Source organism: Talpa occidentalis, unplaced genomic scaffold (assembly GCF_014898055.3).
Source record: "Talpa occidentalis isolate TD23 unplaced genomic scaffold, MPIMG_talOcc4v2.1 talOcc4.8, whole genome shotgun sequence".
Classification (NCBI taxonomy): domain Eukaryota; kingdom Metazoa; phylum Chordata; class Mammalia; order Eulipotyphla; family Talpidae; genus Talpa; species Talpa occidentalis.
The window spans coordinates 80,722,137-80,738,010 of NW_023605194.1; the positions used below are offsets into that span (position 1 = coordinate 80,722,137).

The 15,874-nt window shown below is 34.2% G+C and overlaps 2 protein-coding genes across 2 annotated transcripts in view; both read right to left on the bottom strand.

Annotated features, from left to right (window-relative positions):
* The window catches only part of LOC119234715 (complement factor H-like), a 56,001-nt gene extending 53,830 nt beyond the window's left edge, over positions 1-2,171 (bottom strand). The window contains 1 exon segment of the mRNA XM_054690687.1: positions 2,070-2,171. Coding sequence (XP_054546662.1) covers positions 2,070-2,171 — 102 coding nt within the window.
* A 2,940-nt stretch (positions 2,172-5,111) lies between these two features.
* The window catches only part of LOC119233607 (complement factor H-like), a 47,120-nt gene continuing 36,357 nt past the window's right edge, over positions 5,112-15,874 (bottom strand). The window contains exons 13-22 of the mRNA XM_037496102.2: positions 15,384-15,569; positions 15,104-15,283; positions 13,914-14,090; positions 11,280-11,465; positions 10,596-10,805; positions 9,825-9,998; positions 9,031-9,207; positions 7,824-7,997; positions 6,055-6,237; positions 5,112-5,559 (exon numbers count right to left, since the gene is read on the bottom strand). Coding sequence (XP_037351999.1) covers positions 5,348-5,559; positions 6,055-6,237; positions 7,824-7,997; positions 9,031-9,207; positions 9,825-9,998; positions 10,596-10,805; positions 11,280-11,465; positions 13,914-14,090; positions 15,104-15,283; positions 15,384-15,569 — 1,859 coding nt within the window. The 3' untranslated portion in view covers positions 5,112-5,347. The remainder of the gene's footprint in view (positions 5,560-6,054; positions 6,238-7,823; positions 7,998-9,030; positions 9,208-9,824; positions 9,999-10,595; positions 10,806-11,279; positions 11,466-13,913; positions 14,091-15,103; positions 15,284-15,383; positions 15,570-15,874) is intronic.

The window sequence follows — 15,874 nt, forward strand, 5'->3', positions numbered from 1 at the left end:
GTTCTTGTCTAAATAAATAAATTGATCTTTAAAAAAAAGAATGCTATTAGCTGTGGGTTTGTCATATATGGCTTTTATTATGTTAAGATCTTTTCCTTTTATTCCAAGTTTTTCAAGGGCCTTCATCATAAATTATGTTTATAAAATGCTTTCTCAGCATCTATTGATATGATCATGTGATTTTTCTTTTTCTTTTTGTTGATGTGGTGACTTATGTTAATTGATATTTAAATGTTGAACCATTCTTGTGTTCCTAGAATAAACCCCACTTGGTCATGGTGTATAAAACTTTTGATGAGTTGTTGGATTTGTTTTGTTAAGTTTTTTTTTTTGTTGTTTGCTAAGTTTTTTTTTTTTTAAGATTTATTCATTCATTTATATAAGCATTGGGTACAGTCAGAAGTGCCTGAGGGTGAGAGAATTTACCAGAGCCCAAGAGGGGAGCAGAACAGGCAGAAGGACCGAAGTGCACTGCTGAGAGGAGCAGTGGACTTGGCAGGAGAGGTCTGCGCTGCCAGTGGGACCCTCTCCAGCAGCCAGGGATCAAATGCGCTGCAGAGGCTGCGGCCAGCTGTTTTGCTAAGATTTTATGGAGAATTTCAGCATCTGTGTTCATAAGGGAGATTGGTTTGTAATTTTCTTCTTGAATGTTATCTTTAGTTTTGGTACCAGTGTAATATTGGTTTCATAAAATGTATTTGGTAGTATTCCTTCTTTCTTGATTCTTTGAAAGAATATTTGTAGGATGGGCATTAGTTCATCTTTGAATGTTTGGTAGAACTCACTTGTGAAACCATCTGATCCTGGGCCTTTGTTTTTTTGGAGGGTTTGATTGCTGTTTCAATTTTGCTGCTTCTAATCGATTTAGCTCTTCTAGTTCTTCTTTGTTCAGCTTTGGCTGACTGTATAGTTCTCAGAATTTGTCCTTCTTATCTAGATTGTTGAACTTGTTTGTGTAAAAATATTCATAGTAATCTCTATCTTCTGTGTCTGCTGTGTCTGTTGGAATTTCTCCTCTTTTATTTGTGATCCTATTTGTGTGAGTTTTGTCCTTCTTTGTGAGCCTAGCTAGAAGTTTATGTATTGTATTTTATTTTTTAAAGAAGCAGCTTTTGGTTTCATTGATCATTTGAATTGTCTTTTTTATTTCTACTTCATTTCTGCTTTAAATTATATTATTTTCTTTCTTCTACTTTTTTTTGTCGTTTTTTTTTTTAGTTCTTGGAGGAGGAAGATTAGGTTCTTACTTGTTTCTTGATGTGGGCTGTTAGGCTATATACCTTCCTCTTACTACTGTTTTGCTGTATCCTATGATTCTGGAAATGTATGTCTTCATTTGTCATTCATATTAAGGTATTTTTAAATGTCTTCTTTTATTTCCTAATTCACCCAGTGGTCTTTCAGTAGCCTGTTGTTTAGTCCTCATGTGGTAAGGGAGCTCCTTGCTTTCTTTTCATAGTTCAGTTCCAGATTGATGCCTTTCTGATGAGAGAAGGTACAATTTCAGTCTTCGTGCATTTTTTTATTTTATCTTGTGCCCCAGTAAGTGTTTGATCCTGGAGAATGATTCATATGTACTTGAGAAACTTTGTATTAGGGTTTTTGGGGTGTGAAATGTCCTATAGATGTCTGTTAAGGCCATGTGGTCTAGATCTTTACTTTGGGCTAATATGTTCTTGTTTATTTTTTGTCTAGTTGATCTGTCCATTGGTGAAAGCAGAGAGTTGAAGTCTCTTAACCACATATGTATTTACTCCAATGTCTGTTTTCAGAGATGATGGTAATTTTCTAAAATTTGGATGTTCCCTCACTTGGTGAGTATATATTGATGTGTGTTATGTCTTCCTGGTGTATTGTACCCTTGGCATAGTCCTCATCTGTGTCTCTTGTCACCTTTTTTAGCTTGAAGTCTATTTTATCTGATATAAGTATGGTTGCCCCTGCCTGCGTTTTGGGCTCATTTGCTTGTAGAATTATTTTCCAACACTTTACTTTCAATCTATGTTTATCTTTAAAGTTTAGGTGTGTTTCTGGGAGGCAGCAGACGTTTGGATTCTGTTTTCTAATACCGCATGCTCTTTTATGTCTTTTACTGATGATTTTACTCTGCTAACATTTAGGGTGATTATTGATACCTGGAAGTCAGCCTGTATTGCCATTTTCTTCACCATTTTGTGATTCATTTCAATTACTTGTTCAGTTCTTCTTGTTCGTTCCTCTCTTGCTTTAGGTTTTTAGGCTTCGTATACTATTTCTCAGTGGGGGCTTCGTGGTAGTGAATTTCTGAAGATTTTGTTTGTCTGAAAAGTTCCTTATTTTTAACTCAAATGAAAGGAGAAATTATAGGATTGGATATTCTCTTGGCTAGCATTTTCATCTTAGAATTTTTTAGAATAAGTCATTCCATTTCTCCTCTTGGATTAGTCTTGGATTCTTGGAAGCTTTACTAATATGTGTCTTGCTGTAGATTTCCTTTCATTATGATAATTTGGCACCCTTCTAACTTCCTGTATGCCTATAATCATTCCCTGCTTCAAGTTTGGGAAGTTCTCTACAATTACTTCCTTAAATAGTTTCCCCTCTTCCTTGCCTCTCTCTTCTCCTTTTGGAATTCCTGACTCTTCTATTTTCTTTCCTCATGGAGTCAGATAATTTTCAAAATGTTTCTTTATTCTTTGTGTCTCTCTTTCCTTTTCTTCCTTGTTTCTTTTCAGATCTGTGTCTTCGGGAGTATTGACTCACTCTTCCATGTATTCTATCCTGTTTATTTTCATGGCTTTTTTCTAGAATTTTTTAGCTCTTCCATTGATCTTTTACATCCTGCAGCTCCTTAATTTTCTTATTTAAAGTTTCAGTGTTTTCTTTTGTTCATTGATTATGTTTTCCAAAGTGTTCTTTTCCTTTTCTGTATTTTCTCACATATCTCTGATTTGTTTTTCTGGGTTTTGTTTGTGTTGTTTGAGTTCTTTGACTTTTTCAATTATGACAGTTTTTCCCTTGGCCACTTGTATTTTTCTTTCCTCCCATTGTTTATTTTCATTTTTGCTCTGCTATAGATGGAGCTTCAGTTGGCTGTGGAACTGCTTCTCCCTCTACTTCTGGGTGTTCACAATGGCTTACCGTGAATTATAAAGTGCAAATGGGGCTGTTGGGTAGAACCTCTGTTTACCTTACCTGGCCATGGGTTGTCCAGGTGAGTGTCTGGGATGCTGGTGCCTATCAGTGTCTCTCTGGGCAAGCTGATGGCGGGATGTCCTGGGTGGTCGTGTGTCCTGTGACAACTTTGGTGTACTCTGTCTCAGGACTGGGTTTCACCAGACTGTGTGGGTTTTTGGCAGGGATGTTTTGGGAAGTCACAGGGGCCTTAGTAGGCTGGGGCTGGTGGAGTCCGCAGAAGTTGGCAAGACCTCTGTTGTTCTGGGTAGGGCTTGTTGTCTTGTGCTGGAGATTATGAGGTGTCCGGGCACTCTGGCCCCTCCCCAAGTTGCATCCCAACTCTCACCTGACCAAGCTGGGGCTGGCAGAGTCCCGCGGAAGGTTGCGGTTGTTCTTGTTTTTTTAGACCAGCCAGCTATTTATGATATTATATGGTTTCTCCTTCAAAACAAAATTTGTGTTTTTCACTGGAAAAACAATAGACACAGTTTTCTTGTCATGTTAGGGTTTTGCATTTGACAAATTCTGCCAGGCTGTGTGATGTTGGTGTTAAAGTCTGAACTTTGAAGTCAGACTGCCGGGATTTGAATTTTTAGCTGTTTGATGTTGGCAAAATACATAAAGCTTATTGGGTCTTGATTATTTCATCTGTAAAACGTGCATCTAAATTATGGTACCTGCTTCCTAATGATGTGAAGGTAAATGAGTTAAATAAGATACCTAAAACTATGCTTGGAATGTAAGATGTACTTTGAAAAATTATCAGTAATGATAATGTGGATGATAATGTGGATGATAATGATAATGTGGTCATCTTAACATTTCTTTTTGAAAAAAGTCTTCAAAATACAAGGTCATTATATTTACAGTAGAATTACTGTGCAAATTATTTTTTTGTGCACAAAATGCTGTGCAAATGTTAAAGAAGTAAAATATGCAAGTAACGTTGAGTCAGACAACTAAAATAAATTTATGTGGAGACTATCTGTTCTTGCTTTCATGTACATTGAATATTTTCTTTTTTTTTTTTTTAAGATTTATTTATTTATTTATACAAGCACTGGGTACAGTCAGAAGCATGGGAGGGTGAGAGAATTCACTAGAGCCAGAGCAGGGAGCAGAGCAGGCAGAAGGACCGAAGTACACTGCTGAGGGGAGCAGCGGGCGGCAGGAGAGGTCTGCATGCCATGTGGGACCCTCCTCTGGTGGCCGGGGAGCAGCCGGGGATCAAACCGGCGCTGCAGAGGCTGCGGGCAGTTTCCCAACCCAGCGCTCAATCGCTGTGCCACCAGGGAGGCCCTGAATATTTTCTTTTTTTAATTTTTTTTTTTTATTTATACAAGCACTGGGTACAGTCAGAAGTGCAGGAGGGTGAGAGAAATCACCAGAGACAGAGCAGACAACAGAATAGGCAGACTGATGAAATACACTGCTGAGGGGACCAGCGGGGGGCAGGAGAGGTGTGAGTGCCATGTGGGACCCTTGCTGGCACCTGGGGATGGAACTAGTGCTGCAGAGGCTGCGGGCAGCTTCGCAGCCCAGCGCTCAAAGGTTGTGCCACCAGGGAGGCCCTATTTTTAATTTTTTGAGTAATCTCCATACTGTTTTCCATAATGGCTTACCTAATTTCTTTTTATGAATATTTCAATTACACTGTGTGGTAAATAGGCATCTTGTAGAAGACTTTAATGTTTTTTATATTAATGTATTAAGAAATAAACGAAAGTAATAACTATTTACAACTTATAACTAACAAAGGTATGGTTTAGTTTGGTTTTTACATACTTGTGAGCTAATATTATTTTGAATAAGGATACAAGAATATTTTTATCATTTCGTCTGAAATAGTCTCAGAAAGTCTCAGAAGTTATAAAGAAAACTTTGAGTAAATCAGGAGAGTGATGGATGGAAAAAGCAGGCACTAAATGAATTGAATTTCTGCCCACTAGTATTTTCAGAATAGGACACATATTTTGGTTTACCAAGTTTTAATGTAATAATTGAAAGAAGCACTTCATTGATCTCTCAGATTATAATTGCATATCCATGTTACATTTAATACAAATTCTGGTTTATTAAAGAAAATGAATCAAACAATCCTTGAAACAATAAGTAGAGATTGGATAACTTGAGCAACATTAAGTTCAAAATTGTATTAATAATGAATACCTGTACATATTGTAAGTTTTGACTACACTTTATGCATTTTTTCTATACAAGTGGGATATATCAGTGATCCTTTCTGACAGGTTTTTCGTAAGGAATCTTTTGTCACTGGACGATATCCATTTTTACACACAAATTCAACAGTTTCCCCTGACTGAGAATAAAGTTTGTCAGCATCTATCCATCTCAACCTTATATGATGTTCCTCCATGGCTGTTGTTGATATTATACATGGCTCTAATGGGGAGGAAAAGAATGTAAAACATTTAGTGACAAATATTTTCACAGGACTTTAGACTTTCAAGGGCAATCTACATTGGTCCAAGGATTTTCAAAACTGTTTCCTAACCAAAACATAAGTTGTGCCAGTATTAAATTAATTATTTAAATTATTAATTTAATATATAAATTTCTTAATATTTAAATTAATGATTTAAATGTTAAATGATAAATGATGTAAAAATAAAGCACTGTGTTTAATGTGTGATAATTAAGTGTTATAATCCCAGATTTATAGTATCAATGATCATATTAAGAAGTTTGATTGAAGGAAATTGTTGCTGCTGTTGCTTGAGGGATGTTACAATGTCTGATTTCCTCACACATTATTTTGTAGCCAACCATTCACAGAATAATAGTTTCTTCATCTATGAAAATTTTAGTTTAAAGAGTAAAACATCATACACATTACAGTGATTTTCCAAGTTTTCATCAGGATTTTAAAATACTTACCTAGACATTCTGGTGGTTTTGACCATTCTCCATTGCGGCAAATTACATTCTGGTTTCCATCAAGTTTATAGAAAGACTTGCATCGGTACTCAACTGATGTTTCTGGAGCATATACTGGTAATAGGGGTGAGGTAATATCTCCATTGTTTATAGGTGGAGGCGGGCCACATTTTCCTTTCGAGTCTAAAAAAAATATATGATTTGCTGAAATTGACCTGTTAATCTCAGGTTATTTCAATAAATTCAACAGGTTAAAAATGTATATGAAATCACATAAGACCCTGAATAGGCAAGTAGTCCTTACAAAACGATGAAGAAGAGAGGTCTCATAAGCCCAGATTTCAAACTACAGCATAAAACTACAGTAATAAAAACTATATGGTACTGGAATAAAAGTAGATACAAAGACCAATGGAATAGAATTGAGAACCCAGAAATAAGCCCAAACTTTATTGTCAGTTAATCTGTACATGGAGCCAGGATACACTGGATAAAGGAAACTCTTTAACTAATGGTGTTGGAAAAACTGGACAGTCGCAGGGAGAAAAAGAAAAACATCAGCAAGGGGCTGATGCAAACTCTGCAAAGAACATATGCAACTAAACAAAAAGAAAGCAAGTAACCCAATAAAAAAAAAAATGGACAGAAAAGGTAAATAGACACTTCTCCAAAGAAGACACACAGATGGACAACAGACAGAAGAAAAATAAAACCTTATTATCACTTATTCTTAGAGAAACTCAAATCTAAACCACAATGAGATACCACTTCACCCATATAGAAATGGTCCACATCAAAAAGACCAGAAACAGCAAGTGTTGGCAGGATGTAGAGAAAAAAGAACCAGTGTACATTGTTAGTTGGAATAGAGACTGGCTCAGCTCCTAAGGAAAACAGAATGAAGTTTCTCAAAATATTAAAGATAGGTCTGTCATATGATCTAGCAATTACAAACCTTAGTATCTACGTAAGGAATGCAAAGACACTAATTCAAGGGACATATGCACTCCTAAGTTCATTGTAGCACTATTTACACTCGCCAACTCATGGAACAACCCTAGTGTCAAGGAGAAATGAGTTTCATTCTTTTTTTTTTTTTTTTGGTAAGGATTTATTTATTATTTATTTATACAAGCACTGCGTATAGTCAGAAGCACGGGAGGGTGAGAGAATTCACCAAAGCCAGAGCAGAGAGCAGAACAGGCAGAATGACGAAGTACACTGCTGAGGGGAGCAGCGGGCTGCAGGAGAGGTCTGCACGCCATGTGGGACCCTCCTCCAGTGGCCGGGGAGCAGCCGGGGATTGAACTGGCGCTGCAGAGGCTGCGGGCAGCTTCACAACCCAGTGCTGAACCGCTGCACCACATGGGAGGCCCCAGATGGTTTCATTCTTATGTGGAATACAAAATGAAGGGTCAAAGAAAACCAAACCAAAAATATACTCTAGAAATATTAAACTAAATTACCATATTTATTTCTCAAAAATCACTAAGTGTCTTAATCCTTAAGTTAGGGAATTTTCCATGATTCCAATAGTTTCAGTTTGTTCAAATCTTTCATAAAATAAACCGTGTTGCTTCTTCAGTCAAAAAATAATTGGATTTTAAAGTACCTTCATTTTATTTGTGTTGAAACACTTTATTTAATAAGAACAACTACATATATCTTATTATTATCCTTAGATGTCATATTTGGGATAAATATGTTGATATATTGAATATATCACCAAATACATTATCTAAAATCATGTATAAAATATGATACTCTACATTTGCACTCAGGTGGTTTTGTCCATGTTCCATTTAAACATATCACTTCCATATCCCCAAATATGTCGAAAGGTTTTTTGCATTCATACTGTACTCTCTCACCAGATGAGTACCTAGGCATCTTGTTTGGTATCACAGCATTTTCCACTCTAGGTGGATCTACACAGGAAGCATCTGTAGAGGAAGAGAAAAGCATCTCCAAAGTAATGATTCATGTGAGTAGCAAATCAGTAAATGGGGTCCCAACTATATGTCAAAGGGGAATCAAAATAAATAATCTGTCATGAAAAAATACTAATTTTAATAAATTTGCATGCAAAATTAAAGAAAGAAGGGGGATAAAGGGGGATAAAGCAATTTATTTTTTGGTAATGTTGACTCCCCTGTACCTTACCCTTAAATATAAGATTCATAGACATTTTTGAATCAGTGAAAATGAGAGTTTTACTGGACATGTCCATGGGTTTAGTAAAGTAAATATTATAAATTATAAAAATTCAAGGTGACTTTACAATCCACAAGAAATTCATAAGAAAGAGATTAATTGACATCAATTAATGAATATGGTTTGCAACCATCCTGTTTATGAAGTGTAATTATAGGTCCATCGAAAAGTACACGTGGTAGACACGTCTTCAGAGAATATATCTGGAGCTGTAACACTTTGATGACCATGGTTAAAGAAAGATGATTGATCAAGTGATCCCAATAGATGTGGAGAAAAAAAGGGATGTACATGTGTCATTTGTGAAAACACTTTTTTGGAGTGTTTTTTTGAAAAATTTTAAATTACTTTAATGAGTGACTCGCAATTCATCAGTGAGAGTCAAGGAATATGTTAGCTAGTCGGTTACATAGTATTTATGTTTGATTCTTAAACCAAAGTGTGCACAGAATCCCCTGGGAATTTTTCAAACAGTTTCAGGGTTTAATCCCCAGAGGTTTTGATTCAGCAGGTTGAGTGAGCTTGTGAATTTGCATTTCTAGCAATTTCCAGAAGATGCTGATGCTGCTATTCCAGAGACCAAACTAAGAATTATTGGGCTTTAGGATTAGCCACTGAGTATACAATTTCATCCCATTATGTTAGGCATAAACAATCTTTGATCTGGCCTAAAATATCCTATGTCTATTTCTAATGATGCTAGATGCAATTAAATTACTTAAAACACCTTAACAAATTAATTTTTAAAAATTATTGTAGTACCTCTACATGTTGGCCTTCCTATCCATTTTCTGTTAATACACTGTACAGTATTGGAGCCATCTATTTGGTGATATTCTGGACATTTATAAGCCACTTTTTCTCCTGACCTATATGATTCCTTTCTCTGACCTATGAGTATGGCATCACCAAAGCTGGGTAAATTATAACAATCCGTTTCTGAAAGACAAAAAAGAAAGTAATAGGACCTTGCTTAGTAAATATTTAAAAATACATAATGGTCAATAAGTATATTCAGAATAGTTCTATCAAAGCAATAAATGCTCTACTATACTTTCTTATGCATGGTAACAGGTTTGACTTGGTTTAGTGTAACAGTGTAACAAAGAAATGAAAGCCTAAGAGATATGGATACTTACATGCTTGAGACCATATTTCTTAAATTTTTTTTTTGCCTGTACAGGCCATAATATTATGTATTTCTCTTTCTGTTTTGGTCAAAATCTGTTACCTTTGAGTTAGAGAAATATAAAAGTATATATTTATAAGGTGATAACCAACAGTATGTTGAATAATGACGAGATTGAGTTGCTGTTGTGATATAGGAAAGAAGGTGAGAAATCTCTGAGGATGTATATCAAAGGACATTGAAAGTGCTCACAAGATAATATGAAAATAAATTGAGTTGGTTCATGTCACACTTTAATTACTAGGCCGATTAATTTTATACTAGAACTAGAAAATATCCACAGATACTTTGTTAAATTATATAATTACTACTTAGTTTCACACTTGAACCATTTGATGATATGAATTAGAAAGAAGATGTACTATACTTATGCATTCTGGTAGAGGGGACCATTTTCCTCCTAAACATGTTATAGTTGCAGGTCCATCAATCCCAAAGCCTTCGGTACAATGGTAGGTGACAATTTCTCCATATTGGTAATTGTCTCCCTTTAGATATAGAATACCATGGGAAATCAAACCTGGAGGTTCACAAGGAAGTCCTAAAAAGAAATGAAAGTATGATTACATGTTTTACTAACTCTGGGATTTAATTTAATGTGTGGATACAGGAGCTACCATGACATTACAGCAAAGGCACACAAATGCTTCCTAGAATCACTATCCTGGTTCAGCTGTCAACTTGAGCAAGAACTTGAATTTAAAATGTCAGTATATTATTTAAGAGATTTTCAATATTTCTCTATCCAATCATGTATAATAATAGAAACTAATCATCTTAAGGAAGTAGCATATATTCAAGATATCAGAAAAGACATTTTCAAGAAGAATATAACATTTTTTTTAAAAACTTGATGACATCTCAAACATACAATGCTTATATAATAGGCAGGAACAAGAAATTGTATACTTATGTGATCAAGGAGGTTTAATGTCACAACACATTTTTAACATAAAATTGTTAGAATTTCAAGTGACCTATAATGAGTCATTGAAATGAACAATAATAGGATTGATTTGATTATAGAAAAAATTTTGGGTAAAATTAAAAAATGATATATAAATCTATGTATGATTGTCTAGTTTTGAATGAATTTTACTAAAAATGGAATTTTAATTTGGATATTGTCCTTCCTCACCTACACACTGAGGTAGAGGGCTCCATTTTCCCATGTGGCATGTTATTTCATCTTCTTCAGATTTCTTGAAACCATCATCACAAATGTAACTAAGTTTGGTGCCATGTGGATAAGTCTTGGGTCCTAGTGTAACTTTCCTTTCTTCTGAAGAGTTAGATAATTGAATGGTTCCATGTTCTATATGAGGTAGTTGTGGACATGGCTTTTTTTCTGTATAAAGAACAGAGATCAAGGGTCAATTACAAATATAATGCTTAAATTAAAAAATTCAAACATTACTTTGAACTTTAAAATGGGGATAATTTTAACAAACTAAATTATTTAAACTGAAAAAAGCTGAAAATGGCAAGGATGTATATCTCCATAAAATCTGTGTTACTATCCACTTATATAATATGCTCCTTTGTTCTGGTCCTGTTATTATGAGGAGCAAACTATGCAACTGGAAATTTTATATGGTATATACATAGTTACCCAAAGTTTTTATCTGGATTTATTACACTGAAATAAAAGAATGCTGATTGACACATGAACCTTGATTGCAGTTTAGTCTTTCAATATGAAGTGGAAAGATATAAAGAGACATATAAATACAAAGACCTCCACCTTGTTCACTTAAACAAAATACAGGGGATTGTTAACGTCATCTGAAAAAATCATAAAGCTTGGTAGGCAACAACTGACCAACACATTGTGGTATTGACTGCCATCTTCCATCTTTACACATAATTTCTTCTCCGCCCTGAATTAGATAGTTTTCTTTACAGAGAAGAGATATTCTTTCCCCGTCCTGGTAATTCACTGTGGTTGTCATATCTTCAGCATGGCGAATCTGAGGTGGAGGTGGGCAAAATTGTTTTGGTACTTCTTCTAAAATATGAAAATTATATTTCTTGATTAAAAATGTTAAAAATAATCAAAGAATAATTCAATAAATGAGAATAATAATATGTGATCAACTAATAATGCTATGTACTATGTTTAAATCAGTTCTACTTTTCAGCTTGATAGCATTTCACTAAATCATATTTGGTTTATTTTCTCTGGTTTTCCTCCCAGTTTGTTTTGTTTTTTCCTTTGATTAATTTTGCATAATTTGTGTTAAACCTACTTGAATTATTTCTAACAATTAGGACATTCTAACAGAGCTATTCATTTGGTGACAGGCACTAAATAAAGAATGAAATCAGGATCTTTTTCAGATATCCATAATCAGATATATTGGGATTGGATTAAAACCTTCACAGGATAGTCTACAGATAAAGATGATTAGCCAGAGGAAGAATTACATTTGTTAATGATCAATTAATATGATATATGTTATTGGCAAAAAAAAATAATATGTAGATATTCAGTGGTTAATTCAGTAGTTTAAGGTATGCCATTTAAAATTCAGACTTCTCCTGGAGATACCATTTTCTAGTTTGCCTGAAATTTTGAGGGATTGTATATAAATGAAATGCACCTGGCTTAATGGATTAGCCAGCCTGGTTTTAGTTACATAACCCTCAGTTTATAAAAGAGCCCTTGTAAACTTGTGTCTGAGCGCCCATAAAACTGAGATCTATTTTTGAGTAATATGTGAAAATACCTGTCAACTAAGTAATATAATTTGGAAGTTTTTGCACCTGGTATGAATCCTGTCACACTGTATCTTTATTTGATGAAAGGGAAGTCATGTAAATCCTTTCAGTTGTCCAACCTTGTATATTCGAATGATTCAGGGAACTATTTGACTGACTAAAACACTTCATTCATGCTTTCTAATATTGTCAGATTTTCTATTTCTATCTAAGTCAAAAGCAATATTTAATTTTTGATCAAAAACATTTTTTCTTATTTCTGTTTTAAATATCTTTGCAGTTTTTTCCCAACTTATTCTCAAGGATTAATTTCCTTTTATTTCTGTTATTTAACCACTTTTTCCTGAACATCTTAATTTGCATTCACGCTTGATAGATTTGCTAAAGTTTGGTCTAACTACAGAGTTTCTCTAAAAGCTGCATTATATTCTGCAAATCACCTGTTTATCCTCTTCCTTAGCTTATCATAATAGATGCTTCAGTTATTCTTTCCTTCTTTGTCCTTTAGAAGTATGTTCTCTTCTATTAGATTGCAAGTGCTATGGCTTCATTTTGTTCTTTGCTATTATTTTTGCTCTTTATTATAGAGAGAGTGGTTTGTGGACATTGATCACATTAACTTTGCATGTTGGGAATTCTTTTATCACATGGGAAAGATCAATTGTTTTAAATTAATTGACTATTATAATAAGGTAATATAGACTTCAGTACAAGGAGAACCACAAAAAATAAAGACAATTTTTTTTAATTACAGAAAGGTTAATTCACAATGAAAAAATTATTATAAGTGTGTATGCATCTAAAAATATGTCACAGTACATGAAACAAAGCTGGGCAGAACTAAAAAAAGAAAGAGAAGTATTCACAATTCTAGTAACACTGATAGCTTTTTTACTCTGACTGGTATAACAATTAGACAAAAAAATTTTTTGAAAACATAGATAAATTTGAAAAACACCATGAACCACTTTAACCTGATCTATCAAGTAGAATATTACTATGTTTCTATGTGAAAAGGTACCCACCACAAAGATAGAAATCATGTTGCACAATAAAAAACAAGTTTCAAAATACTAAAATCTTACACAAATGTTCTATGACAACAGGATATGACCAAAAATTAATAGAAATAGATTATACAAGCACAGTAGTGTGTAGTATAAAGAATTAAAAGCAATAATTTTCCAATAGCAGTAAACATACCTGCTATCCAGATGTTCATTTAAAACCACCTCATTTCTGGGTGGCTTACTATATATCTGATTGATGCACAAAATATAATTAGTATTTAGAAACACCATTTTGGGTAGTTTCTAAACTGCCTTCCAGCCTAAAACTTATTTTTTTTAAAAAAGATTTATTTATTTATGCATACAAGAGCTGGAATGCAGTCCAGAAGTGGAGGTTGCGGAGTCGGGGGGAGAGGATTCACTAGAGACAGAGTGGGGAGCAGAACAGATGAATCTACTGAAATACACTGCTGAGGGCAGAAGCAGGCTAGACAGGAGAGGTCTGCTGTGCCATGTGGGTCAGCTCCCTGGCCATGGATTGAACTGGTGCTGCAGGGGCTGCCTGTAGTTTCATAGTGCCAAGACTTAACCGCTTGTGCTACCAGGGAGGCTCCTAATACTTATTTGTAACATTAAAAAAACCTCTCATTTTCCTTTAAGATACTATTTTACAAGTTCAGGAGAAATAGAATAAAAATTTAAGAACTTTATTAACAGGAGCTTACCAGTGCAGGTTATTTTAGGATCCCATTTTCCATTTATGCAGATGGCATATTTTTTTCCTGATTTTCCTTTGCAGTCGTAACTTACGTTGTAATTATGATTAAATTCAGTCATATTTGATAGATTTGGATCATTTGCAAATGGCTTTTCTGGTTTACACTTCTCAAGTGCATCTGTTTCTATAAAATGAAAAAAATTCCAGGAAAGGTTAATTATAAGACCAAAGCAACTACTCCAAAAAATAGCAATCGAACCAATACTATAATGAAATTAGAATATGTCTATAAATTCCACCAACCAGGGTACTCCTGATCATATTGCAAGAGATGAGCTATTCTGTAGGAACATATTTCCTATACCTTGTCTTAGAAATTTTAGAGAAAATATCCATCATTAAGGTATTTGCGTATTGGAGACTGGAAGAGTATATGAGGTTTACTCTTTTGTATAGTTGCCATAGCAAATGGTGATCACATGTTTAAATTTGTTCCCAGTGTGAAATCTCTGCAGATGTTCACATTCATTTGTTTCTTGATTTCAAGCATCTCTATCTTTAATTGAACCTTAAACCATTAATATAAAATAAGTATCTATAAAATCAAATGTATGTATGTATTCTCTATATATATATGGAATCAAACATATAATGTTGCTAGTTTAAGTATATTTTTTCAGGCAAGGTAATGTTATATAGCAAGGAAGTAGATCTGATACATGTAGTATAGGATGTGACTATTTAAGCAGATCTTTTGTCTGATCACCAAACAGAAACAGATACTTAAATCAGTAATTGGGGATTTTAATTCATGAATTGTTTTCTGTGTGTACACTTAAAATATGAAGCTATTGGGAAGTATGAAAGTGCAGGCTAGAGGCAGGTATTAAATAAGCACTGGGAGGAGAAAATTGGAGTAAGACCTATTATAGCTGAAAGGGGATTACCTTAAAGTAAATATGGGTAGATTAACTCTAGGAAAGAAAACTGGAGTCAGAAGAGAATATAGTTGAGGCGAGTGTTTTGGTCTAAATTAGAGTGAAAAGAGGAAAGTTTTCATGACTGATATTACCTTGGGTCTACAAATTTGAATTCATTATAATTTGAGAATATCTCCCTATTTCAATAATGTTGCAAATCGGCATTTCAAAGAGAATATTAAATTGATACATATTAATTTTAGGAGTGTATTCTTACCAATGCACTCAGGAAGTTGGCTCCACCTTCCATTAATGCAAGTGGCTGAGCTGTGACCAATCAGAGTAAATGCTTCTCTGCAACTGACCTGTACTGAATCTCCATGGTGATAGGGAGGGGCAGCATCTTCAACAAGGCCATTAGGAAGGTCAGGTATATCTCCACATGTGCTCTTCTCCTCTGAAAATTTCACAAAAATGTTCATCATTAAAATGTAATTTGTTATATATGAACACATGCAAAATGTGTAGGCTATAGTTAATTTTTTAAATTGAATTACCAATACACTTAGGCAAGTTTGTCCATTCTCCATTAACACATTGAATTTTATTGGAACCCTTCATCTGAAATCTAGGATTGCAAACATATTCCACCACTTCATTGTGTTCATATTCTTCTTTCTGTGCTTCTTTAACTTGTCCATTCAGGAGTTGTGGAGGTTTCCAACATGATTTCACTGTCCCTACTGTAGAAATACTGTATAAGTAGTGGTTAAATTGCGTATTTTACAGTTTAAAAAACCCAGCAAAATAGATTTTTTCTTCAATTTGTTTTCTATTATATAACTTATTGTAACATTCTTAACCAATGAAAAAAGAAATGTTTGCACCAGATTCATGTTTTCCACTTCTATTATTTTTACTGAACTAGCTTGTTGGAAGCGTATTCAAGCCTGTAAAATATTTCCTAAATATTCTAAAGATGTTTACAAACGCATTAATAAATAGTTATGTAAATAATATTCCATGAACATTTTATCAAAACTTTCAA